Source organism: Rhineura floridana, chromosome 12 (assembly GCF_030035675.1).
Source record: "Rhineura floridana isolate rRhiFlo1 chromosome 12, rRhiFlo1.hap2, whole genome shotgun sequence".
NCBI classification, from domain to species: domain Eukaryota; kingdom Metazoa; phylum Chordata; class Lepidosauria; order Squamata; family Rhineuridae; genus Rhineura; species Rhineura floridana.
In genome coordinates, this window is record NC_084491.1 from 36,342,935 (window position 1) to 36,370,857 (window position 27,923).

The 27,923-nt window shown below is 43.8% G+C and overlaps 1 protein-coding gene across 1 annotated transcript in view; it reads left to right on the forward strand.

Annotated features, from left to right (window-relative positions):
• The first annotated feature begins 5,993 nt into the window (after positions 1-5,993).
• Positions 5,994-27,923, forward strand: part of GLB1L2 (galactosidase beta 1 like 2) — a 77,927-nt gene continuing 55,997 nt past the window's right edge. The window contains exons 1-4 of the mRNA XM_061593009.1: positions 5,994-6,178; positions 22,387-22,584; positions 24,480-24,548; positions 27,380-27,475. Of these exons, the coding sequence (XP_061448993.1) occupies positions 6,096-6,178; positions 22,387-22,584; positions 24,480-24,548; positions 27,380-27,475 (446 nt within the window). The 5' untranslated portion in view covers positions 5,994-6,095. The remainder of the gene's footprint in view (positions 6,179-22,386; positions 22,585-24,479; positions 24,549-27,379; positions 27,476-27,923) is intronic.

Genomic DNA, 27,923 nt, shown 5'->3' on the forward strand with positions numbered 1-27,923 from the left:
TTTCATTTATTATTAAATGTATTGTCCATCCTCTCTCTCTAAGGAGCCTTTGAGAGCATTGCAGGGCTGGCAGATTGCAGTGGGCCCCAGGTACGGTGTCTGGGAGGAGATAGGGACATCAGACCACCCCTTGCATCAGGTTTCCCACTGCCCTGAATGCCATCTTCAGTGTTTTAAGGATTTGCCCCGGCAATGGTCCACTTGCAGCTGGAGCCTGTATAAGGTGGCCACATATATATCACCAATAAAGAGGAAATGCATCCTCAAAGAAGATAGATTTGCATAATCTTAGGTGTAGGTGCAGATTGAGAAATGCTGACTATAATTTAAATAGAAATACAATCCATCTCACCATAGTGGTGAAGTCTGTGACCAGGTGACCTGTATGCTTGCTTGGTCTGCAGTCCCGGTATTCCTGCTCTCCCATATTAGGGTTCTATATCTTTTAACCCAGACTTGGACCAAGATAGCCATTTGAATAGGAGGTTGTAAAGTTGGACATAGGCCATTTGGGATAGGGCTGTAGTAGCTTAGTGGGAGAGCATCTGCCTTGCATACAGAAGGTCCCAGGTTCAGTCCCTGACATCTCCAGGTAGGGCTGAGTCTCCTCCTTCCTGCCTGAAACCTTGGAGAGCCACTGTCAGCCAGTGTAGACAATATTCAGCTACAGAGACCAGTGGGTCTGACCCAATATAAGACTGCCTCCAATGTTCCTGAGCTCTCTGCTGCCTTTTTCTTTTGGATCAGCTGGGGGTGGCCTCTGTGCATGTCTGTCTGTATAAGACCTGTGGCTGTGTGCATGTGACAGATCAGCTTGACCAAAGGTCATTGTGGCCCTTGGGCCAAAAAAGGCTAGCCATCCTGCTTGAAAGGTTAATACTAACACTTACATTTATGCTTCCACTTTGAAAAACTAAAATTCTGCACCAGGGGCTAAATTATCAGGTTTCTTTTTAACTGTCCTACTTTACATAATTTATTCTAGTTCTGCCTACTGTGGGGAAGAGCAATGAAGTGGGCAGGGCAGTGAAGCCCCACGTCTAACCTCCAGGGAAGCCCTCTAGCCCCTTTCCCCATTTCTGAGATCTCAGCTGCGGTTGTTCCCCAGACAGGGCTGGCCCAAGACATACTACTGCCTGATGCAAAGGACAAGATGGCAGCGAACCACTTTCTGTGTACAGAAGCAAAATGGTCTGGCAATTGAATCTTGCGCTCCGTCCCCATCACACACTTAAAGCAGTATCATACCACTTTAAACAGACACGGCTTCCCTCAAAGAATCCTGGGAATAGTAGTTTGTTAAGGGGACTGAGAGTCCTTAGGAGATGCCTATTCCCCTCACAGAGCGTCAGTTTCCTGGGAAGGGATTAACTGTCAAGCCACTCTGGGAACTGCACCTCTGTGAGGGAAATAGAGGTCTCTTAAAAACTCCCAGGACCTTAACAAACTACACTTCCCAGCATTCTTTGGGGGGAGCCAAGACTTTAAAGCCATATGAGTGCTCTAAAAATGTAAGGTGTAGATGAGGCCTAGCTAGTTGTCAATATACAAACATAAGGGTTGTATTCCATGTTAGTCATATTCAGCACAGACCCACTGAAATTAATAATCATGGCTAAGTTAGGTCTGTTAATTTCAGTGGGCCTGCTCTGAATAAAAAGTAGTTAGCTACAACCCAGAGACTTGGGAGGGGAGATTTTTCTGCGGACCATCTGCTTGGACTTTGACCAGAGCTGCTGCAAATACACCTGTACCAAAGAGGTGTGCCTAATAACAGAAATAGGCGTTGCAAGGCCTTGATCTGAAGGATTGCCTAGTAATGCATCATCCCACCTCAGTAGAAATGTGAGGAATAGTTACTGTCATGCTTTAACACCTGCCCTCCCAGAATTAAAGTTTTATGCAGAAAGGTGTTTCTTTTGAACGCTTCTTACATAGAGTTTTTATTTATTTATAGGACATATGACTCCGCTCTTCAATCCTAAAAGAAATAACAGTTTTAAACATATTATTTCACATATTTGTGTACCACTTAAGATAGTATCTAAGTGATTTGCAAAATAACAAATACAGTATATATGACAATAAAACTGCAAAAATATAATATAATGCAATACAATATTAAACAAAAGCAATGGAATAAAACAATAAAATCCTTTAAAAAAACACTTAGCAGCACATTCTGATATATCTTTAGAGTCCATTATCTGCTGAGAGAAAAGAACAGCTAACAAAGTTGACATGCATTATAATATGTAATCTTATTTTGTAATGAATATCTTTAAAACTGCAGATTTTAGTTTGAACTTTTTTTTAGGCTAACTTGTTTTTAACATCTGATTTAATTGGTAATTTTAGTATATCCTTCATTTATGTAAGTGAGGCAGTGTGGTATAGTGGTTAAGGTGCTGGACTACGACCTGGAAGACCAGGGTTCGAATCCCCACACAGCCATGAAGCTCACTGGGTGGCCTTGGGCCAGTCACTGCCTCTCATCCTCAGAGGAAGGCAATGGTAAACCATCTCTGAATACCGCTTACCATGAATACTCCATCAGTCAGAAGTGACTTGAAGGCAGTCCTGGTGTCTATTTCAATTTTTTCATTTTTATTTATCTAGACAGAGGTTTTGATGGTCAAGTGGTATATAAATCTTGTTAACTATAGAAGAGGGTGCAAAGCAGTGTGACCGTGAACACCAGCCAAAATCTGAGCAAAAGGAGAAGGGGCCGAATCCTATTTCTCCTGCCCTTCTCCCAAAACCCTTTTTTTAAAAAGTTGCTTTACAGGGTAGCTTTTTCCCTCCAAAAGTCAGCCTAAATCTGTATCTGTGCATATATATTAGCATATGCAAATTTGCGGCATGAGCCTATGCCTTGAATCTTTTAAGGACAGAGCAATCTCCCTGCTTTTCCCTTCTTTCTTTCTGGAGTGGCACCATATATTTAAAGCAATTGTTCTGGGAATTGTAGCTCTGTGAGGGGTAAACTATAGTTCCCAGGATTTTTTTGGGGGGGAGGGAGGGAGGAATGTGTTTTAAGTGGATGGTGCATACCTAGTCATATATTTCCCTCCTCTCAACACTGCCCTCCACTACAGCTCATTCCTTAAATATTAGATAGGCACCATCTCTGTTATCTTTTCGGTGCCTATGGAAGACCTTCCTCTTTCAACAGGCCTTTTAAGTTGAGACCTTATCCCAGTCTGCACCTGTGTTGGAATTGCTTTTTAATATATTTTTCAAACCTTTTTTAAAAAAACAGTATGTTTTTAACCATTTTTTAAAAAAGATGTCTTGAAAGCTTCTAAAAAATGTTTTTAAAGATGTTTTATTTTAATGTATTTTAAAGTCTGTTTTTATGTTTTAAAGTGTTTTTAGTGCTTTTTTTTGCCACCCTGGGCTCCTGCTGGGAGGAAGGGAGGGATATAAATAAAATAATAAATAAATAAAATTCCCAACTGTAGCGCTGCTGAGCATGCCAATCTTTTTACTTCCTTGCAATTGCAGGACAGCAACAGAAACAGGTTATACCCCAATACAGGTTCTCCATTAGTGCAGAGATGGGGAAGTTCTGGGCAGAAGAGGTTTACAACTAACTCAATTCAACTCTGGCATGGTCACCAGGAAGGCTGCAATCCTAAACAAACCTCCTATGGAGCAAAGATCAGTTTGTTTAAGGAGATGGAGTCAACAGGGATGCCATCAGGCTCGGGCTTCCTGCCGCAGAATGAGGAGCAGGCCCCTGAAATGCAGCAGAGTTGGCTTACCATACTTAGAAGTGAAGTCATACACATTACAGAGCGGGAGGGCTGGGGCTTCCTATTATTAAGTTCAGAGTCTAAAATTGCTCAAGTTTTGCCGATAAGGTATTGCCACAGACTGGAGCTGGGGGTTGCATATTTGATGGCTCCCCTCTGTGTGCGTGCACCCACATGCTCTTACAAAATGTTCCCTCTATGTAGAAATCTAGCATGTAACAGTGAGGGTTTCTACACTAGCCGGAGACACTAGCTTTCTGTGTGCAGGAAGCTTTGTCTCTAGAGGAGTAGGATAAGCCTGAGCTGTCTAGAACTGTGAAAACCTTTGCTGGCTGATTCTGCTGGCTGCATCAGCCAGGCATGTGTCCCTTTGAACTCTGTCTTAGTAAACATGCTGAACAGGACTGCACTGTGACCGTGGTGATAGAGAGCGGCTTCAGAGATTGTGCAGAGTACACTCCAACCATCCCAGGGAAAAGTCATCCTTTCCAGTTACACTTACATTCTGTCCTTGTGAAAAATACAACTCCCTGGGGGTGGAGGTGGAAGTGACCTGTTCCAGCAGACCTATTGCCAGAGTGGGCTATGGGGTGCCCCCTATTTTTTTCTGACCCCCCTAAATTTTTGTTACAAAAAACCCAAATAATGACATTTATTATAGAAAAAAATCTCCCTCCCTTTTTTTGGTGCCCGTTTGACCTTTTAGGCTGACTAAAGGCATGTGCTGCAGCCCATGGAGCACGTTGGCAGCCACCGAAATGGGGACCCAATTGGAGAGCCCAAGCACACTCAGCCTTTGAGCATGTGCAGAGTGCACCCCCGCGGCATCCAGGTTATTTTTAACTTTTAATTATGTGTTTTAAAATTGTTGTAACCTGCCCTGGGACCTCTGGGTGAAGGGCGGGTAATAAAATTCTTTAGGGTGAAAATTTTATACTTGAATGGCTTTTGTTCCTCCGTTGAGAGACGAGGGAAATGTCATTGTCTACTATGTTGGAAAAAGTGGTTTCTATACCCCCAGGGTGAGAGCCTGGTGGGGATAGTTTCTACCCCTTAAGTGAGAGACCAAGGGGAGTGTTTGGTATTAATGTTTTATTCAGAGAGTGCATGTGCATTATTTGGCTATATGTATGTAGCTTTGAGTGGTCCTCAAGGTATGAATATGTGAGTGTGCTTTTATTAGGATGTGAGGTTGAATTATGTGAGTGCTTGTAGGTTCACGACAGATGCTATTGGAGGTTGCTGATTCATAGGGTCGCCATAAGTCATTATCGACTTGAAGGCACATAACCAAAAATAGTAAGCTTGGGTGTGTTGGTTTAGAATGTTGGTATGGTAGAACACCAAGGTGTTGATCTTGCAAGGGTCTGTTTGAGTAAACTAAATGATACCTATTTTCAACTGTGCAGTAGGGCCCCATTTTTTGGTGTTCTGCTAATACAGCTGCTAACATTAGAGTAAGGCTCCACTCATATGGCACTTGTTCTGCTTTTACGGTGTTTTTCAGGTGTTGGGTGCCATTTTATTGACGGAGTTCTGCTTTTTGGCGGGCTTCGCTTTTAGGTGGGGGTCTGGAACGTAACCCACCGTATGAGTGGGGCCCTACTGTAGTTAAATGAAAGGGGGCTGGCTGTTTTAATTGTTTTGCTTTTTGTTACACTGTGATTAAAAAAATGAGCTGATTTATTTCGTTTAATCTACTATGTTTAAAAATATGCTTTTTAAAAAACTTGATTTTTCTTGAAGCCTCGGAAATATTTTGTTTAGTCTACCGTTTGTTATTATTTTTTCTTGTATTTCTTGTACTTAAATTGTATATGTTTATATTATATGTTGATACTAATAGTATTTTACCAATCGTGGGGTTTTTTGGAATATGCTGTTTTATGATGTTTTGACTTATGTTGCACACCGCTTAGAGTTTATAAGCTGAATATAAATGGTCTAAATAAAATTCTAATATTAATAACGACAACAACCACCACTCCAGAGGAGTGTGCCCTAAACCTCCAGGCAGGCGCACTCAGCCTTTCGCATCGCATTTTTGCACGGTTTGGCACCGCGCCGGGCAGGCAGACCCTTGCAGGGAACAGGTGGGAAGGGACACCAGGGCGGGAAAGCAAAGAATAACCGGCGGGGATGCCGCCCAATCAGGAAGGAAAGTTAAGCCCCGCCTCCTTCGGAACACTGCCGCCCAATCGCCTCGAAGCAGCTCGACGCGAGCGAAGGTCCCGCCCCTCCTCCCTGGGGAGGAGCCCGTGCTAGTAACGGCGCCGCCAATGGTTGAGAGAGCTGGAGTCCCTGGTAACGGAGGAGCCGGGCTTGTGCGTTCGAGGCATGTGGAGCTGTGGGGGGCGCCGGCGCCGGCGGCTCTTGGGGGGCCTCTTCTTGGTGGTGCTGGCGATCGTCGTCCTGGGCAGGTGAGAGAAACCTCTGAGGAGAAGGGGGCGGGGCCAGGGCGAGCTATGCTAATCAGGCCCCGCCCCTCCCGTTCGGGAACGCCCCACCCACAGCTTGGCCCCGCCCGCTGTTGAGGAGGGCTCCGCCTCTGCCCATATTTGGGAAACACGCCCCCATTCCATCCACCAATAGGAGCTACTTGGAGGGGGTGGAAAATCCAGGCTTCTTCGCCCTGGGGAGACCCCCCCCCTTAAAGGAAGACCACCCTGGAGTCACCTTTTCATCTTATTCGTCTAGACTCCTTTTTCTCTCCCATTTCCAAATCACATGTACTCCAGTGGTAAGGTTGCCAACTCACCTGGGGAAAAACCCAACCTCACTTGCTCCTGTGCTTTTAACACATTTTGTTACAAGGGTTCCCTTCCTTCTTTTCAAGCACGCAAATAAATAAGTGCGATGAAACCCTTGTATTTTTCCACGACCCATTAAATTTATTTATTTAAATTTTTATACCGCCCGTAGCCTGGGCCCTCAGGGTGGTGTACAACAGAGAAAGCATTTCATATACAATTTAAGATCTAGTCATCATAATCAACAATATAGATATACATCAGTAAAAAAAGTAAAAGCATTATTCAGGATTATGTATTAAAGTGAATTCTAGCAGAAAATCAAAAATAAAGTATAACCCTTTGGCCGGTTGTCTATAAATGTTCTACACTCCATAGTTCTCTTCAACCCCCCCCTTGTGCTTTTAACAAAAATGTGATGTGCAAAAATGAGCAGGTGAAGCTTTATCTGAATTGGAAATAAGTGGAATTACCTGCTCTGTCACTGCAGATCAAACTGTTCTTCACACAGTGTGCAGAAGAGAGATGGGGGAAGCTGTGGCCCTTTAGATGTTGCTGGGCTATACCATCCAACCTCCCTGGGGCTGATGAAAGTTAGAGCCTAACCAGATGTGGAGGGCCACAGCTGGCATAAATTAGCTTAATGAAATTTGCTGCCACAAGATGTGTTTTAGACAAATTCATGGAAGATGGAACTATTGATGGATTTTAGCCATGGTGTCATGAAGCAAGTGTCAGATCAGGTGGACCTGGGTTCAGATCATGCTGTAGTCAGCTATGAAGCTCATTGGATGACTCTGGGCTAGTTGCTCGCAGAAAAATTAAGCACTGGAAAAATTTCTGCCCCACACCACCAGGTCTGCACCTCCCCCACTTGTGCACACACAAACACACAGCTTATGCCACAGTAATTTGTGATTAGCCAAGGGTTCTGGGTGTGCATACAGAAAGAGCCTATTCTCACTGAACATCAGGGGGCCTGGCCAGTGGAAGCATCACTTTTTGGAAAGGTGTGTCCAGTGGGTATGATCCAGTTCCTTGCTCAGGTTACTACCAATTCAGTTGTGGTTCAAAAGTAACCTGACCAATCCTCCCTCATTTTTGCTATTTCAGCCTTGAAATTGAGCCCACAAAAGTTCCTAGCCTGCAGTATATATAATGTATATATATTACTGGCCTGCCAAGAAGCTAGTAGCCTGTGTTTCTACAGAAGAGGGAAAATGCACACACCCTCTGTGGCCAGCATGGAAATTTAGGCTAGTAGCCTCTTAGTAGGCTAGTAAAAACATTGCCTTCTACGGAGTAAGCTGGCTGGAGCTTCTCTTCTCTGCCATCCTGCTCATTTGCCTGCCTGGAATTCCTTGTCACCCATGGTTACTAGGTGACTTGTTAGATACAAGGCTGCCTCTCCCTGTTACCTGCTTTCATTTACAGCACCCCTCCCCACCTTGAGTTGCCAGGATGCAGCTCAGAGATCCTGTTGCTTTTAAACATTAAGAAGGTAAGAAGAGCCAGGCTGCTTGATCAGGGCAAGGACCCATCTAGTCCAGCATCCTGTTCTCTCACTGGCCAGCCAGATACCTATGGGAAACCTGCAAGCAGGATTTGAGTACAACAGTACTCTTTTCACTTGTGATCCCCAGAAACTGGTATTTAGAATCATACTGCCTCTGACAGTGGAGGTAAAACGTAGCCATCGTAGCCATTAATAGCCCTCTCCTCCATGAGTTTCTCTAATCCCCATTGATCTGCTGTACATTGCACATCGATCCTGCTCCTGCTTTGTTGCCCAGTGCTTTCTCCTGCCTGGTGTAGCAAGTAGGAACTCTACTTTGATCCAACAGCAGACAGGAACTGAGAATGAGTGAAGTAACCAGTGGAAAGATTGGCGTTTCAGCAGCTTTATAGTATTCCATTGCATCAGAAAATTTAAACAGACAAGCAATATCCCCAAGTTGCAATCTGGCAGCCCCTCTACTGATTTCTATTTTCTACCATTTGAAATTATAAAAGTTGTACATCTTTATAACATATTGGAGCAGGTGGGAGGAAATGAAGAGGTTTACTGTACCTGAATGTTTTTCTTTTTAGGCCATGCATTTTGGTATTTTGTGGTTTACATGATCACTTACCGTGGCAGAATAAACCTTACAGGACAAGCCTAAGCATGTGTACTTAGAGCAGTGATGGCCCCCCACATGTTGCTGGACTCCAGCTTCCGTCACCCCGACCATTGGCCTTGCTGATGGAAGCTGGAGTTCCGAAACATCTGGAGAGTCACAGATTCCTGACCCCTGAGGTTAGAGATAAGTCTTTCTACGTGAAATGGGACTTACGCTTCAGTAAGTGTGTTTGGGATTGCAAACTTATTTGGCTTTAACCTATACCAAACACAGACATAAACCGGCATATTAAATTCAAGCTGATCAACTGGGTAGTACAAGCAGTCAGTTTCTCTTAGCATTTTTCAGATTAAATCCATTTAAAATGTTACTATCATTCCATTTAAATAATCCCAGTGGGGGAAAGGGGAGGATTTCTCCCTCCTCCCTCTCTTGCAGAACACGCCTATGGAGTGTGGCCCTAAGCCAGCCTTTCCCAACCAGTGTGCCTCCAGATGTTGTTGGACCACAACTCCCATCAGCCATGGCTGAGGCTGATGGGAGTTGTGGTCCAACAACATCTGGAGGCACACCGGTTGGGAAAGGCTGCTCTAAGCAATGTCATTGGTTTGTCTGGTTGTAGCTATTCCAGTTTAAATTAAACTGAAGAAAATGGGCTGTGATCACGTGTGGGTGTGGATCCAAAGACACAGCCCCCTTTTCCCATTGGGCCTGTGGGAGAAAAGACTGGTGTTTGCGGAGTGTCTTTGGCAGAGCTTGGAAAAGTTAGTTTTTTGAACTACAATTCCCATCAGCCCCAGCCAGCATGGCCACTGGATTGGACTGATGGGAGCTGTAGTTCAAAAAAGTAACTTTTCCAAGCTCTGGTTTGGTTATTTATGATCTGATAGCTTATGCTCATTTGTTGTTTTATGTCTGTTTATAATAATCTCCTCCCTAGTTGTAAAGCACTCCATGCTAGCAGTCAACCAGTTTAGTTGAAGTTTTGTAGCTTTCCGGGTACAGAAGTAATATCAAGAAATCTGTACTGAGAAAGATTGCCACTTTCTCTGAGTAGTTCATTTTGAAGCACTTGGCGTGCTGGGGCCATGTGTCATGTGGCTATTTCTGGTATCCTTACAGTGGTGTTTTTCTTTCACCTGCTGCTGTTTCACAGATGTACACAATCTTTTTTTGTAAGACTGGGAGGCTGGCTTTGCCAAATGACAAATCTAAAGTGCTGTTCAGTCTTCAGATCAATCTACAGATACTGCAGATAGCTTGCAATCTTTCAGCATAGCAATGAGGATACTGTTTGCTTATTTATTTGTTACATTTATATCCCACCTTTTCTCCAAGGAGCTCAAGGTGACATAGAAGCATAGTTCTCCCCCTCCCGATTTTATTCTCACAACAGCCCTGTGAGGCAGGTTAGAGTGAGAGTCAGTGACTGGCCCAATGTCACCCAGTTCATGGCCAAGTGGAGATTTGAACCCTGGTCTCCCAGGCCGCACAGTGTGAGCAAGCTACAGTTTATACTGAAGAAGCATTTGGATGGATTGGCATATGATGCACCCCTTCAGGTTTCCTGGAAAGGTCCCATTTTGCTTCCTTGACTTTCTGCTTCTTGTTCTGCCAGATGAACTGCACGAGTCATAGAACTTGCATTTTAAAATAAGTAACAGCCTTGTAAATGATCCCACAAACTAGCTTGCTAAGGGGCTAGTACCCTGCATTTGTGGCCAGCATGGAAATGCAAGCTACAAGACTCTTAGCAGGCTAGTGAACAATGTGCCTTCTACCAGCTGGACTGGCAGAGGAGGGACTGAGTGACCTCAGTCTCCTGCATGGAATTCCTCATCACCTATGACAGAAGAGTTGGTAAACAGGAGGCTGGCCTGGTACAAATTCATATCTCTCTGCTAGATGACTGACTGGAATTGTTCTTTGGGGCTATATGATTCCTAACAAATTTGGTGCTGCTCAGGACTCACACTTTAAACTGTGTTTTAATTACACCACCATCAAAACAGGGTCAGCTTAACAAGAAGGCATTAATGTCATGATTAATGTCAAAATAGTGTCAATTTTTATTTTTGGCATGTACATACCACCCAATTAACTGTGTGTAATTTGTTATCGCTCTGTGGGGTGCAAACAAAGCACTATCTTCGCCAGTGATTCAGCAGAGTGTCTCTCATTAGCCCTACACAGTGCAAACAAAGTAGTAAACAAGCATGAAGTGATCAAGGAAATAAGTGTATGCACACAAAGGAACAAAAGAGCTATGCTAAAATAAATAATGTTGTGATTTTGTCAAGTAGCAGATAGCCTTCCTGAATTTATTATCTGCTCCTCGGAAAGTGCTCAATTGACCCTAAGGCAAATTGGGCGATGGTGATGATCTGGTTCCATCAATGCAGATGGGGCTTTGCAGAGTAACATAAGCAGAGAAGGCTGTTCCTATCCCCCACCCTAGCCTCCTGAGTTGCACAGTGTGGGCCTACTTTCATCTCTGGGTGAAAACATTCGTCTGCATGCTTTCTTCAAGCTTTTCCCCCCTAAAATAATTTGGTGGTTATCTTCTATTTTTAAGACCCTTGAGACCTGGTTAACTGGAGAAAGTGCAGGATGCGGGTGGTGGCCCGGGAGAGGGCATTCTGTGTGGAAGCCCCTAAGTTGTGGAATTCCCTGCCCACAGAGGTGCGTTTGGCACCTTCGCTGTGCAGTTTTCAGCGAGTGCTGAAGATGCACCTCTTTACCCTGGCCTTTGATGCTTGAGATGTATGTTTTCAGGACCCACCCCCTTCCTGTGATTGTAATTGGTTTTAATTGTTTTGAATATTGAATTTTAACCTGTTGTAACCTGCCCTGGGACCTACTGGTGAAGGGCGGGAAATAAATTTTGTCGTCATCATCATCCCATTCAGAGCAACCGAGTTTCCCAGGGGAACCTGTGTCCCTCCAGATGTTGCTGGATTCCAACTCTGGGATTATGGGAGTTGGAGTCCAGCAGTATCTGGAGGGGCACAGGTTCCTCACCACTTCCATAACCTCATTCAGATATGCATCTGATTTATAGCAACAGCTCCGGATCCAGCAAGTGATATGTGTGCACAAGTCTGTTTATGCGCATGGGTCTCCTTAGGAAGATAAAGGATGTATGTGTGTACAAATTTCAGCACATGTTTCTCCCTCCTGGAGCCAGCTCTGTCCTGATCCTTATTCCTCTTCTTCGAGGAGTCATCTTCCAGCCAGCTCAGGGTCTTACTTGCCTGTCGTAATCTCTTGTTTCTCGATTTATCCTCCTCCAAGGAAGGCTGTCGAAGCTATTCTTATCTCTGCCCTCCTGTTAAAGCTGAGTAATAAAGAAAGCCCCGAGGTCAGTGGGGAGATATGTTTTTATAAGGCCTTTTAATGTAATGTATATTGGGTCAAGATTCACCAGAGCTTAAGTAAAAATTGATCAGTGATGTTATGTCCTTAGGGGTGTAGCAACTATTGCAAAGTATTAGAAAAGCTTATGTAATACATCCCCCTAGTTGAGCTGACTGCTAATAGCTAATAAGCATGAGAGTTTAAACAAAAATTCTCGTTAACCTGGTTAATGTATGCATTTTTAAAGCATAAATTGTTGATGCCTGGTTCTTTAAAAAATAGCGTGGATATTTAATTGGTCAGTTTAATGTTTGTTTGTATATCAATATACCTTTATTTTTTTAAATTGTATCTGTATATTGAAGGAGCTGGGGATGGTGTCCATTGTGCCCCTGCCCCCCATGAGTGGGTGAGGTTAACTGAACAATCCAAGCCTTGATCAGGCAGTGATAGAGTGTGACAGCGTGATGGAGCCACCACTGCATCTGCAGCCCTGTCACTCACACCGGCTGGGACCAAACCCAGGAAACAGGCAAACTATAGTGCTAACCTGGAGCTGGTGCAGCAGTCGGGCCTGATGCTGTCAAGTGATGGTATTTGGACTGGCTTGGGTTCCAGCAGATCCTTGGACAGCTCACCCACTCCCGATGCCAGAACACCCTGTTCTATGGCTTTCCGTGGGCTATAGTTGGTGAGAATCCCTTTGGCAGGCAGAATAGGGAGCTCCATGTGGGTGGAGTGACCCTGGCATCGCCCTGTGAATGTAGGCCAGCAGGGCTGAATGGAGAAACATCTCCACCCAATCCAGTCCTCCCTTCCCAGCCCAGTTCAAAGGGGATATGGTTTGCAGAGCTTGGAAAAGTTACTTTTTTGAACTACAACTCCCATCAGCTCCAGCTAGCATGTGCTGGCTGGGGCTGATGGGAGTTGTAGTTCAAAAAAGTAACTTTTCCAAGCTCTGGTTTGCAGCCATGTTAAGCTGAGATATGCTGACTGGTCCAAAGTCACCTACTGGGGCCCATGATTGTGGGGTTCATAGAATCACAGAATTTTAGAGTTGGAGCAGGCCTTGGAGGCCATGTTGTTCTGCAAGTAGTCTGGAACTGTTGTTCTTTAAAGACAAGGACCAGGGATCTCTAAATGGGAATTATCAGTAACCTCACCAGACTACAGGGTTTCTTTGGAGGAAGACACTGCAGTTTAAGTTTCTGTATGGATTTGTTGTGTCACTGTGTCTTAAAGCTAGTGGGCTATAGCAATTAAGAAATAAGTTGCAAGTCTGAAACATCTTGGTATATATTCCACCTTGGCTAAGAATTCATTGAGTAGCTTAGATCAGGAAGAGCCAAGGTGGTGCCCTCCAGATGTTGGTGGGCTACAATTCCCATCATTCCTGATGATTGGCCATGTTTGCTGGGGCTGATGGGAGTTGTAGTCCAGCAGCATTCACTATTATTATTATTAATTAAATTTATATCTCACCCTTCCTTCTAGTAGGAGCCCAGGGCAGCAAACAAAAATACTAAAAACACTCTAAAACTTAATAAAAGCAGCCATTAAAATATATTAAAACATAACATCTTTAAAAACATATTTTAAAAAAAGCTTTAAAAACATCTTAAAAAGCAATTCCAACACAGGTGCAAACTGGGATAAGGTCTTTACTTAAAAGGCTTGTTGAAAGATGAAGGTTTTCAGTAGGCGCTGAAAAGACAACAGAGACAGTGCCTGTCTGATATTTAAGGGATGGGAATTCCAGAGTGTTGGTGCCACTACACTGAAGATCCGCTTCCTATGTTGCGCGGAACGGACCTCCTGATAAGATGGTATCTGCAGGAAGCCCTCACCTTCAGAGCGCAGTGGTTAACTGGGTATATAAGGGCAAGGCATGTGTCTTAGTCCTCCTCATCCGTTATACGGGGGTAATGGCTGCAAAACACTTTGGGACTTTTTGCACGTTCTTCATTTAGATGGAAAGTGCTTTGTGTAAGAAACAGTCCATATACAGGCTGCATGTGGGGACTGCATATTTTTTTTATTGTTGTTGCAAGTATGAATCCTGAAAAGCCATTACCATCCTCTGTAACAGTCTACACCCGCCTTCCCCAACCTGGTGCCTTCTAGAAGTTTTACACTGCAACTCCTATCAGCCCTAGATATTGGTCATGCTGGTTGAGGCTCATGTGAATGAAGAGTCCAACAACATCTGGAGGGCATCAAGTTACTATTATTATTATTGTTTGTTGCTTATTACCAGGATGTCTCCAAGCTCCTTATAACATTGTTAAAAACTAAAATAAATATATTGTGCCCTAAAAAACAAAACTATAAAACAACCCTATCCTACCCCCATACAGCGACAGGAAGCTTGGGCAGCACACTAATAACAAACAGTATCATCCTGGTCTACCAAAAGCCTGGGGGGGAAAGCTTTCAATGAAGGCACCAGTGGACCTCAGCAGGGAGCACATTTCACAGATGGGGGTGGTGGTGTCACAACTAAAAGGCCCTCTTCCTTGCCACCAGCCTCCCTTAGAAGAGGGAACAGGAGAAAGCCCTCAGATGAAGAAGAAGTTGGGGAAGATTGGGTTAGAGTGCTGGATTAGGACTGGAGAGATCTGGGTTCAACCCCCCACTTAGCCATGAAACACACTGGGTGGTTTTGGTGTAACTTCTCAGCCTAATTTACTTGATAAGGTTGTTATGCGGATAACTGCGTATTCCACCCTGCGTTGGGCAGAGGAAAGGTGGGATGTAAATGAAATGGATAAATAATATTAGGTCTCCTGTGCAGGTGTCGGCGCAGGTTAGGAATGGGGAGCCAGATGTTGTCGTGCTGCAACGTCTCCCATCATCCCTAGTCAGCAGAGCCAGTGATCAGGATGATGGGAGTTGTAGTCCAGCAACATCTGGAGGACCACAGGTTCCTCATTCCTGATATTGGATGCTGTAGTGGCTATCCTGTGGCCCTCCAGATGTTGCTGGACTACAGCTTCCATCATTCCTAGCCTTTGGCCATGCTGGCCGCTGGGACCGTTGGGAGTTGGAGCCCAACAGCATCTAGAGGGCCACAGGTCTCCCATCCCTGTTGTATTTATTTATTTATTTGTTATTTGATTTATATCCCGTCCTTCCTCCCAGTAGGAGCCCAGGGCAGCAAGTGCTGTAGTGCTATAGATAAGCCTTTCCCAACCAGTGTGCCTCCAGATGTTGTTGGACCACAATTCCCATCTTTCCTAACCATTGGCAATGCTGGCTGAGGCTGATGGGAGTTGTGGTCCAACAACACCTGGAGGTACACTGGTTGGGAAAGGCTGCTATAGATACATGCATTCTGGCTCTGTATGTGCCTACTCAGAAGTAAATCCCGCTGTAGTCAATGGAGCTTGCTACCAAGTAAGAGGGCCTAGGATTGTAGCCTCAAGGTTGTAATTACACTATCATTAAGCCGAGCAAGTGATGTGATTTGCATTTGAATAAAGATTAAAGATGACATTTACAAATGGCACCTCCAGGCAGGCTTTGGGAGTGTGTGTTTTGCACAGTGAGATCTGGTGGCACAGAAACAACTAGGAGAGAGAAGGCGAGGGCTTGGCTGAATCAATCACTGCCAGGAAGATTTTTCCCAGCAGGCTTCAGAGGGAAGTGGAGGGGGCGAGGAGCTACTGGAGAGTGATGCCACATTTAGCTGGGTATGATTTACAGGCTTTAAACTAAGTGTTACACGTAATATAGCTATTCCTTGTCTATCATAAAAAGTAATGGGCAAAGAAAGATGGATCGCCAGAGCTATAAATCAGTTCCTGTGTTAGGCTAATAGCAGCTCGTGTTGACCTTGGCGCTCCTTAGTAGAATTTTTAGTTTTAGATATATATCTTTCAAAACTCTGATAGATGACAAGCCCACCCCCCAACAGGCATTCCACATCCTGGATCCTGCCTGACTTTGAGATCACATCTTTGAAGGTGTAGCTTGGGGGCTTTGAATTTGTATGGATTTTTGAATGACTCTTCTTACAGGGCTCAATGTGTTTGGGAATCTTGAAATGAAAATGGGACTGCCTTCAAGTTGATTCTGACTGATGGTGACCCTATGAATAGGGTTTTCATTGTAAGCGGTATTCAGAGGGGGTTTACCATTGCCTTCCTCTGAGGCTGAGAAGCAGTGGCTGGCCCAAGGTCACCCAGTGAGCTTCATGGCTGTATGGGGATTCGAACCCTGGTCTCCCAGGTTGTAGTCCAACACTCTAACCACTGCGCCACTCTGGCTCTCTTGGGAATCTTATGGATCCTGAAATGGATCCTGAAAGTCAGAAAATCCAAATGGTATCCCCCCCCCCCAGCTTGCAATAAAAATAACCTAACAAGTAAATGAAAACTGACTGTTTGATGCTGTTTAGTTATGCTCAGATTCTGCTGTTTAGTTGTTGTTTTTGCTCTGTCTCCTGGAAAGTGAGCGAAAGCCTTTCTGAAACCCTGATGTTTTCAGAATTCTCGCTCTGATACCTCTACGTGGGAGGGGAAAGGAGAAGTCACTCTCTTGGGAAGGTCGTTCCTTATAGGAACTTAGGAAGCTGCCTTATGCCAATATAGCTTAGTATTGTCTACACTGACTGGCAGTGACTCTCCAGGGGGGTCAGGCTGGGGACATTCCCAGCCCGACCTGGAGATGCCAGGGATTGAACCTGAGATCTTCTGCATGCAAAAGGTCTGCCACTGAGCTGTGGCCAAAGCCGCATTTGTATCAGTGTAGTTGTGGTGTGTGGTTCTGCTCTTTGCATTGTAGGTGTGGTTCTAGAAAAGGCTTCTACATTTCTAGAAATGCCAGATGTTATACAAAGCTGGGGGTGAGGAAAAATAAAATAAACAAACAAAAATTAGGCTGGTGATGAGACTTCCCAGGAGGATCGCTCCGCCTGTGCTGCCTCTGGGACGAGCTCCCGTCTTGGTGGAAACTTTTTCAGTTTTAAAAACAGTCAGAAGGGCTTTTTGACTGGGGAAAATTTCTTCCGGATAAGGAAGAAACGTAGAGATTTTCCCCAGAGCTTTGTTGTGTTTGTTGGAGGCTGGAATTCTGTGAAAGAAGGTCTTCCAGCAGCTCGGACGGAGCTAGGATTTCCAACCAGCTCAACTGATTAAGTGAGCCGTTTTTTTTCTTCAAAGAAAAACGGATTAACAGGCAAGCATTCTCCTGTCTTTTCTCATTATTTTGTTATCAATACAGCTAAAGAGATTTGTCAAAGAACCAGCAATTAAGAAACCCTGGGTGAGTCATAGCTAAAAATTCATGGAGCTAAGGGGAAGAAAATATAAATAGTTTATCTTTATTTTTATTGCAAAAAGCTGGCATGGAATTCAGCATTATAAAGATTACAAACGGCTGAGGGGTTTCGAATTTAAAGAGAATTTTTTTTTTGATTTATAAGACTTTTGAGTAATATATGTCTGGGACTATTTTTTCCGGTTTACTTTTTTTTTTTTTTTTTTGACGAATCTGCTCATTCTTCCTGCTACTAATTATTTGGATGCTGTGAATTAAAGTTGTTTTGGCACTTTTGGACATACAAGAGATAAGGCAGTTTGTCTTGTCTAGAGGGTGACGTCAGCTGGCTTGAAAGATTAACTCCTTTGTAACTGGATAAAGAAATAAACTGTTCTTTGCTTGGGACATTGGAAATTGAAGGGATTGTGTTTTTTTTTGTTTTAAGAATGACAATCAAGAAGGTGGTTGAGATCATGGATGTACAAGAAGGGACTTTCTCTTTAGATATGTTTCAGAAAATAATGAATGAGATTAAGCTAACAAAACAAGAACTCAGATATAACAGACAAGTGATGATAAGTGAATTTGGCGAAATGAGACAGGAGCTGAAAGAAATTCAGGATTCTATGAGAAAGGAGAACAAAGATAAATTTGGAAAATTAAAAAAGGATGAAAGAAAAATTAAAGGGAAGGTTCAAGCCCTGGAGATTGGATTAAATATGGTCTTGGAAAAAGATTTGGATTTCCTGGCTGTGATGGATCCTGGAGACAAATATTACTGTTTTAATTCAGCGCTGTCCCTGAAGGAATTGGTGAAGAGATTGGAGATAAAGATATCATCGGTTCGAAAAAATTCATGGACTGGAAGGATTTGATGGAACTTGAAATGGAGAAAGTTTACAGAATTAATTCCTGTTTTGTGACAATGAAAAACCCTTCAAGAGATGTGCTAGTGCATTCTGTAAAAAAGAGGAACAGAGATGCGGTTCTGCTACAATACTTCAGTGATACGTTCGGAAATGATGGCAAGAAAATATTTGTGATGAAGGAAATCCCTATCAGACTCTTATTATATGACTATGACAGCAAGATTATTGGGTGCGTAAAGATGGAAGATGGAATCAACACAGATAAAGGAAGAAGAGCGATTTGAAATTACTGGATTTAATAGACTTGAAGAGTTGGATTAATTGACATGTCTATCTAGAAAAAAAATTGATGGACATATATCTCAAGGATTGGAAACTTCTCTTTGACTTTTTGTAGAAGAATAAAATGATATGATGTTAATGAGATTTGATACCAACTAAGATAACTGCTGGAGGAAGGTGATTTTATAATTTATCAAGAGACAGGTTTGTTATATATTATAGACCTATAGCTGAACTACGACAAATCGGAAGTCAATAGTTTTTTTTCTTTTTGTTGTATTAGTTTTAATTTGTGTTTTTCTTTTTGTATTGTCTTGATTTTGAAAATTTGAATAAAAATTAATTGAAAAAAAAAATTAGGCTGGTGATGTGGCTGACCTCCTGGCCATAACGTCGGCCTAATTTTTGTACATATTTTCCTTCACCCCTTGCTTATGTAACATCTTGCCTGATGAAAAGTTCTGGAGAATGGGCCTTAAGTTTTGTTGATTTCAGTGGATCTACTCTAAACAGCACTAAGGCTGCGTACACACCATACATTTAAAGCATATCTCCCTCCTCCCCACACACAAAAAGAATCCGGAGAACTGTAGTTTATCACCATAGAGCTACAGTTCCCAGCATCAACAAACTACAGTTCCCAGGATTCTTGGAGGGTGGGCATGTGCTTTAAATGTGTGGTGTGCACACAGCCTAAGTTGGGATCTAACCCAGCGTTTTTAATGCTTTGGTGGGGGGCCCTGGTCTGAATCTGAACTGGCAGTTTTGTTTAATTTTTTATTTGTTTATTTCATGTTCTTTATAGACAGCTTTTCTGCACGTATGCCCTCTGCCCAGTTAATATCAGTAAAACTAATCATTTAGAAACAGCAGCAGTCAGTCAATAAAACCAACACTGAAAGGCAACAGCAGAACAACCAGCCAGAGGAACAAATTAAAACGAAAAAAAGCCTATGTAAATAAAAGCATCTCAGCAGCTTCTGTAAAGATGGATCAAGAAGGGGCTGCTGGATCCCCTTCGAGAGGGTATCCGAAAGTTGTGCTGCCACCAGTGAAATGATCCTTTAAGGAGAAAGTGACAAAATCTGTAGTACCGGGAACATTGGACTTTTAAAAAGTGGGCAAAAATTCCTGAAGGCTATCCAAGAGCATTTGTTATTGATTGATTGACCTCCTGAGCGAAATCTCTGTCTGTTGAGCTGCCCCCGATTCACCTGCACTGAGTTTAATCCAGACTTCCTTTTACAGGTATTACCCTTGCTTGCCCATTGTTTCGGAGGCCTGTGGGGATGAGGTGGTCCAGAGGTATTCTCTGTGCTTCTGTAGCCGACCTTTCCACCTTTTAGATTTAGTTTCCTTGATGCCGTGTGATCATTCAGAACTCATGTCCTTCCCCACCAAAGGTTCCTTTTTATTCTTTGCAAGCCTCCTTTTGTTAGAGACTGTGCCAGCATGAGACAAACATCTTTCTTTTCACCCTGAAGTGCTATGTCTCTCCCCAAACCCTGAGAGTTTAGTGTAGAAACGGCATTTTTTTATCTTGGCCTTAGCCTAGCATCGTACAGTGCAGTTTGTTCCGGTTCCTGTTGTGGTTGTATATTAGATTTGTTAGTCACTTGTTACACAAAGATCTCCAAGTGATTTTCAACACATTTAAAAGCATAAATATAAATACATTATACCATAAAAACAGGACAAAAGAAATGCGCCTAACAGCCACAGGAAGCTTTGGCAGCACTCTAATGACAAAACAACAATCTCAGTCTATCAGTAGCCTGAGAGAAAAGATAAAAAGTCTTCAGCTGTTGCCAAAAAGTTGTTAATGAAAGCACCAGGCGGACCTCACTGGAGAGAGAGCATTCCACAGACAGGAAGCCACAACTGAGAAGGCCCTCTCCCTTGTCACACACCCCCGAGCCTTCCTCAAAGGGGGGACCTGGAGAAGGGCCTCAGAAAAAGGTGTCCTCCTGCTGGGCATGTTCAGCTTGAGATCCTGGGATCTGAGCAGCCAAATAGAGCAATGCATTGTAGGTCTCCCTCTTTCTGAAAAGAGCAACAGGCCATGCAGTTACCACAGTAGACCCTTCCTCTATTGGCTCTCAGTCACCTGTTGGAAATGCATTTTTGGAGTCTGGCAGGTTCAGCTTTCATTTGCCCTTTGCGGCAGGGATGGGGAAGCGATGGCCCTCCAGACGGTGTAGGACTACAGCTCCCTTAATGCCTGACTCTTGGCTAAATTCCCACAGTTTCCTGGGAAGAGGGATTGGTTGTTAAACCACTCTGGGAATTTAGCATTCTGAGGGGAATGGGGGTCTCCTAGTAACTCTCAGCACCCTTTGCAAATGGCAGTTCCCAGGATTCTTTGGGGAAGAATCCACAGTTAAAGCGGCATAAGAGTGCTTTAAGTGTATAGTGCAGATGGGACCTGTGGGCGGAATTCTCATCGCAATTTCACTAGCCCTCAGCCAGGGTCATTGTTAGGGGTTAGTCCAGGGGACTTGAACCCCAGGCCCTTTGCAGAAAGTCCCCGACCTCGTGCCCCTTCCACCCAGTTTTTAAACTTTTTTTAAGAAATTGCTTATATGGCAGCTGGGTGCACTGCAAAGTGTCTCCCTGGTAAGTTGCCAGCCACCCATCATCTTAATTTCCCAGAGGCATCTTTATCTATAAATTAGCATGTATGCCAGTTTGTGTCATGGAGTGCTTTGAGTCCTTAATTACCTAGCAACGCCCCCGTTCTCAGCAATTTTCTTCAGTTGTATAAAACTCATGTCTTCTGTGTAGCAAGGGCTGTGTACATTTTCAATCCAGCAAGCAGTATCTCTAGAGCAGCTTTTCCCAACTAGTGGGCCGCCAGATGTTGTTGGACCACAATCCCCATCTTTCCTGACCGTTGGCAATGCTGGCTGAGGCTGATGGGAGTTGTGGTCCAACAACACCTGGTGGCCCACTAGTTGGGAAAGGCTGCTCTAGAGCATCTCCTGTCCTAGGCAATTTAAGTGTGTGCACCGGGGTTGTCCTTTCTAGTGTTGCAGCCATGAATTTCATCTGCGTTTAAGAGTACAAAGCCTAGCTGCATAACAAGAGTGCCAGGTTCCACAAGTAGCCCCCCCCGCAGAGCCAAATGCCGCCCACTAGGGGCTAAAAGAGCTCCCAGTTTGGACTAGAGCAAAAATGGGAAGGTGTGTGTGTCAAGCCGCTGGCAGAGCAGGGTTGTGTAGTATTGGACTGAGAACTGTAAGGAAAGGTAGCCAGTTCATCCATCCGAATGGCAATAAAAGAGGTTTAAAGAATCGGGGGTGGAAGAGGGGGGCATAGAAGATTGAGCGATCGTGACCGAGTCCCTCCAGAAGGAGTTTTGAGACTGCAGAGGAGCTAGCCCTCCTTCTGCTGAATGAATAAAAGTAAGGAAGGGGACCAAATGCTGTAGATACCAAGCTCTCTTTGGAGCTTCAGAGCTCTCTTTTGCAAGCTACCTTCAGAGATGTGGCTATCTGTCAGTGCGACCTTTGGGTTGGAAAGGGTTAGCCACCCTGCCATTTACAATCTCATTGAAATGGAAAATGGACTGCCTTCAAGTCGATCCCGACTTATGGCGACCCTATGAATAGGGTTTTCATGGTAAGCGGTATCCAGAGGGGGTTTACCATGCCTGGGAGAAGGTTTCTTCTTTCTGAAGAGCTAGTTGTTTACATGCAGATAATTTAGAGAGAGAGAGAGAGAGAGAGAGAGAGAGCAGTTGTGTGACTCCCACTTGCAGTTTGATGTGGTACACAGCCTTACCACATCAGTGAGAATTATACCTAAGTGGGCATAAAAAAGACCCATGCCTTCCATATTCCTTCCCTTTCAGTTACCTGATTTGAGAACATTCTCAAGAGTGGCTTGACTTCTTGACAAGAAGTCTCAATGGCCGTTGCCTTCGGGGAAGCCTCCATTTCTTCCCTTTGGCTGTGCTACTGCTAATCTTTTCTTCCTGGTCTAGGTTCAACTGGAGTGGTCTGATCCCCATGCGCTTGAGGGGCAGGGTGTTGGGCTTGGAGGCCTATGACTCTCAGTTCCTGCTGGAGGGCAACAGCTTTCGCATCTTTGGAGGCTCAGTCCACTACTTCCGCGTCCCCCGGGAATACTGGAAAGACCGCTTGATCAAGATGAAGGCGTGTGGCTTGAACACCCTCACAACGTAAGTGTCGCCCTTGCAGGGGGCCCTGCCCAGCTTGCCCCACTGTAGCTGCTGGCTTCATAGGAACAAGATAGGAAACTGGCTGACACAGAGTCAAACCTTCTAGCTTATTATCGTCAGTCTACACCAGAGGTGGACAACCTTTTTTCTGTCAAGGGCCACATTCCCTCCAGAGTAATCTGTTGGAGGCCACGTACCAGTGGTGGGTGGAGCTGGAGCCAAAAGTGGATGGGGGCACCCCTTCCCTCTCTCTGTCTCTCCCTCCCCTCTCTCTTCATGCCACTCCCTTTCTCTTCATGCCACTCCCTTTCTCTTCATGCCACTCCCTCTCCCTCTCTCTTTCTGCTACCCTCTTCCCCCCCATTTTTCTCCTTGCCACCCACATGAAATGTATTTTATTTACTACATTCACGTACTGCTTTTACATGTAAATACACTAAAGCGCCTCACAACAGAACAGCAAAAATGAAGATCAGTACATCATTACAGTAGCAATCAAATACTAAATCACTTAAAATGGAAATGGACTGCCTTCAAGTTGATTCTGACTGATGGTGACCCTATGAATAGGGTTTTCATGGTAAGCAGTATTCAGAGGGGGTTTACCGTTGCCTTCCTCTGAGGCTGAGAGGCAGTGACTGGCCCCAGGTCACCCAATGAGCTTCATGGCTGTGTGGGGATTCGAACCCTGGTCTCCCAGGTCGTAGTCCAGCACCTTAACCACTACACCACACTGGCTCTCTAACTTAACTAAATATATGCTAAATAATAAATTAGTGTTGCCAAATGCTAAATTAGGCCAAGGGCCACATAAAATTGGCCCAGGGGCCACATGTGGTATCTGCCCTGGCAGCTGTTCTTCAGAATTTCAGGCAGGATTATTTCCCAGCCCTACCTGTAGACTCCAGGATTGAACCTGGGGCCTTTTAGCATTCAAAGTATGTGTTGTACCACTGAGCTACTGCCCATTCCCTAAATACTCTAAAATAGAAATGCCCAAGAGGGGCCACTCTTGTTTGTGGTCCGTGGCATGTCTTGTCACATAGGCCAGTCCCCCTTGCCAATGACCAATGTCCGTGATGAAATTGGGAAAGGGAAGGGGGAAAAAGGTATCAGTACAAAAACAGAGAGAGGAGACCTCAAATAGAGGGATGCTTAAGGAATTTGCTGTGTGTGCGAATTCCTGTACAAAATGGTTCTTTTTCAGACTAGTGCACAGATCAGAACTGAGCTGTCCATTGGAATTTGTACCTCTGCAAATCCTGTGATACAGTTTTGAGTGATTATACCAGAACTACAGGCAAGAGTTGTGGATAAAAACCTGCAACACTGACTAGACATAGATTCACTCATCCCTATTCATTGCTAATGATTTATTAGCCCAGCGCCTTTCACCCCTTCTTCGGAGGCAACTGATTTATAAACTTTGGGCAAATTAGTCATTCTTGGTGCACCTTTTGAGGTCTCTTCATTTCCATATAGAATGCTAATGCCACCTAGCATTAAGGACTTCACAGATTCTGCTGCATTGGCAAGTGGGGATAGATATTGCACGCACGTGACATACAAAATTCAGAGAAGAGATGTGGCATTAAAAATGTGCGATATTTCTGTTTCCTACAACTTGATCATCATTGTTTTTTCCTTTTTTTCGTGTGAGTGAAACCATTCACAAACTTTTTGCCACACTTCATAATTAAAATATTTGGTAGGACTTGCAAGGTAAAATTCCTTAGTGGGCCCAGATCCAGTTCACAAGGAGCCAGTTGACCATTTTTGCTCTGAAAGACTCACGAGACTAGAAGTGGCAGCAGTCAGCTGATTTCCTTCCTTACTTATCATCTTGATCCCTGAAACCAACTTTTAACTGGCAACCCATTTGTTCCGTATTCCAGGTATGTACCATGGAATCTTCACGAGCCGGTAAGAGGGACATTTGACTTCAGCGGAAACCTGGATCTGAAGTATGTATCGGGTGTGTGTGTGTGTCTAATGCTCCATGGTTAGAAACATACAAAACGAAATACAACAGTAAATTCTGTAACCTGAAAAAAATAAATTCCTTGTCACCAAACAATTTTATTCACCTAGGATAATTTCCCCATGTTTAGTTTTCCCTGATGGCAAAATATTGAAGCGGGGCTTATGCTTTACAAAATTTCACATTTTGGGACATGGCTTGGATTAAAGCAAAATCACGGGGTGAGGAACTGGGAGGGAGCAGTGTTCTACCCTGCAACCGTTGGACATTTTTCAAAGGCTGTGTGAACAGATAAGCTGAGAGGAAGATTCCACAGAGATTTACTTATTTATTTATTATTTTATTTATGAAGTTTATATCCTGCCCGTCCTCCCAGTAGGAGCCAAGAGCGGCAAACAAATCATCATTAATAGTTCCCTCTGAGTTCTATAGAAAGAGGAGTCGATAAGATCCCTGTTCTGCAACTCTGCAGCCGTGCCTCCTGCTTCTCCACCCCATTTGACAATAAGACTTGGTCAGAGCCTGCCAACCCTATCCAGAAGGGCACAGAACGAGTAGGAAAGATGCCATGAGTCAGCATTTGATAGCAACGGGAGCTGATTGCTCTTTGTGCCAGATAAAAGCTACTTAGTGTGCGGTGTTCATTCCTTCACGGCCCAGATCAAAGTTCCTTCTACCCCAAATCTTGTTTCACTTTAATTTTTTTTAATTTAACTTAATTTTCTTTAAAATACCATTACAAATAACAAATTATTATTTCATGTCTCTTTTCCTCAGGTTGTTGGGTGAAATCTAACGTTAAACAACACAAACTGGGGCACCAGTAGTATGTAAAACCAAAACACCAATGCTAAAAAGCACACAACTGGAGAAATAATATATGAACAAATATATAATTTATAAAATATAGGGAACGATGAACAAATGCTGAATTAGTACTTAGAAAATGCTGATGAAATTCACACACATATACAAAAATTAAAACATTAGCCACCCTCAGAGTGGAACCATTGAAATCACCGGACTTAAGAAATAGGAGCCCACTGATTTCAGTGGGCCTGTTTTGGGTATGACTTGGCTGAATCTCGCCACGTGTTTCCAAAGTCATAATCAGTAAATTACATCTACTTTGGCAGGTATATATTTTGTTTTAATATATTTTAAAGTCTTTTGTTTTTAAGATGTTTTAAGAATGTTTTTAGGATTTTTGTTTGCCGCCTTGGGCTCCTTCCGGAAGGAAAGGTGGGACAGAAATTAATTAATTAATTAATTAATTAATTAAAAAAAGAAAGAAAGAAAGAAAAAGAATAATAAATGAATAAAGAAAGAATAAAAATATTTCAAATATCTTCCATCTTTTTGAAGACTGCACTCTAGTATGTCAAAATTAATGAAGGTTTCCCAATTTTCTATATATTTATCATTTTAACTCTTATATAAGCTTTGCTGTAATAGCTTTCTCATACAGCTTTGATTCCTGTTCAACAGTCATAGGAATTTTGGTCTCTTTCTTATGTTAGCCAGCTTAGGAAGCACCATATTGATCCGAATATAAGCAGCTCACGAATATAGGCCACACCCCTAAAATGAGATTTCTTAAATCACACCTTCTCTACCTGTTAAGAGTGCTATTATAGGCTGCACTCAGGTTTTATTCAAGCCAGGTTTTTTTTGAGGGGGGGGGAAGTGCAGCCTATATTCAGACCAATACAATATATAGTAACACCACAGGACACAAAAAATAAAATACTTCATTCCTAATTGATTATTTCCAGTTTCTGTCAGTCTGATGCTTTCATTGCATCCTTGGCAAGAGTATTTCTGCCAAGCAGTCTTAGAGTTGATGCTTACAACCTTGAAAAGGTCCTGAGTGACTCTAGGCTGAGTTGGGTCCATGGTGAAGAGCTTGTGCCATGGTTTTGCAATTGGACCAAATCTTATAGTTTTACCACTGGTGATGTTCCAACTGCTGTGACTTTCTATCATGTCAATAGTACCAAATCTTGGACGCGTTTGCAGTGGTGTGGTAAAATACTCTGAGAAACTGAGACTTGGGCATGTGATTAAATCGTGGTAAAGCAGTTGTATGGCTGTACTTCCACCATATTCCCTACCCACTCAGTTTCCCCCCCCCCTTTCCAAGCTACAGTGTTTAGGGAAAGCGCTATATCCTACATTTAAGCTCCCAAGGTACCTGGCTGGCCTCTTCTGGAGGCAGAACGCTAAACCTTCAGGTTCATCCGATTGTTAATATTGTGTGGAGAGCATGGACAGTTGAAATAAATTTGCAGTTGACTCCATTTTAATGTCCCAAGGGATTTGTAGTGAAGCCTTGGGGAGTAAGTGGCTGAGATGCTCTGATGGCACAGAAGAACTGGCCAGTCGGGGTGAAGGCAAAGAGAAGGGTGGGGTTTAGAAATGTGGAAGGAAGTGGGCCATCAGCCACTGAGGGCTTAGAATAGGAGAAGAGGAAGTAGTCCTGAGGAGCAAGGGTAAGAAGGAGAGGCAAAGTGAGAGAAATAGGAGAGAGAACATTCAGAGAAGGGAGGTGCACATAGGCAGACGTTGCAGAAGCCAGGAGGACAAAGTTCTCATACCGATTTGATGCAACCTGCTAAATCACTGGCTCTGGCTCACTTGTCATATTGCATTATGGCCCTTCCCCATTGGCCATGTTGTTATCATTAACGTTTGCGGGACCGCTGTAGATCAATATGTACCAGATCTTGAATGTTTAGTACTAGCCATTCCTTGCAACCTCCCCTGCCAGCTTTGCAGCCCCTGTGCGTTGTCTGACGCTCTTTGACTCTCTAGGGCTTTCATAAGGACAGCTGAAAAAGTCGGGCTATGGGTGATTCTGCGTCCAGGACCTTATATCTGCTCTGAATGGGACCTTGGCGGCCTGCCCAGGTAAGGCTGGATGACTTCTGCTTGTCTTTGAGAATCGAAGTCCACACTGGCTCCATGGAGCTTGGTTCTGACTGTCCACCACTACTTCAGGGAACAGATACATAATTAGGAGACTACAGAAAGGCTGGAGATTCTGAGATGGCTATATCCCATGAGGACAGGAAATAGGGAATTAGAATCAAAGGGATTTCAGGGTTATCTCCTTAGCAGAAGACTTCAGCCATTACCAAAGGACGCTTTTCCGGTCTGCTCCTTGGAAGGCTCCAGGGAACTATTTGCAGGACCCTGACGTCTTATAGTTAGTTGAGCTAGGACACGTTTCTTGATGGCATAGATCAGAGTTCACCAACCTAATGCCCAGCTGTGCTGGCTGGCGCTGATGGGAGTTGTAGTCCAAGACATCTGGAGGGCACCAGGTTGACAAAGGCTGACTTAGAGGTTTACTTTC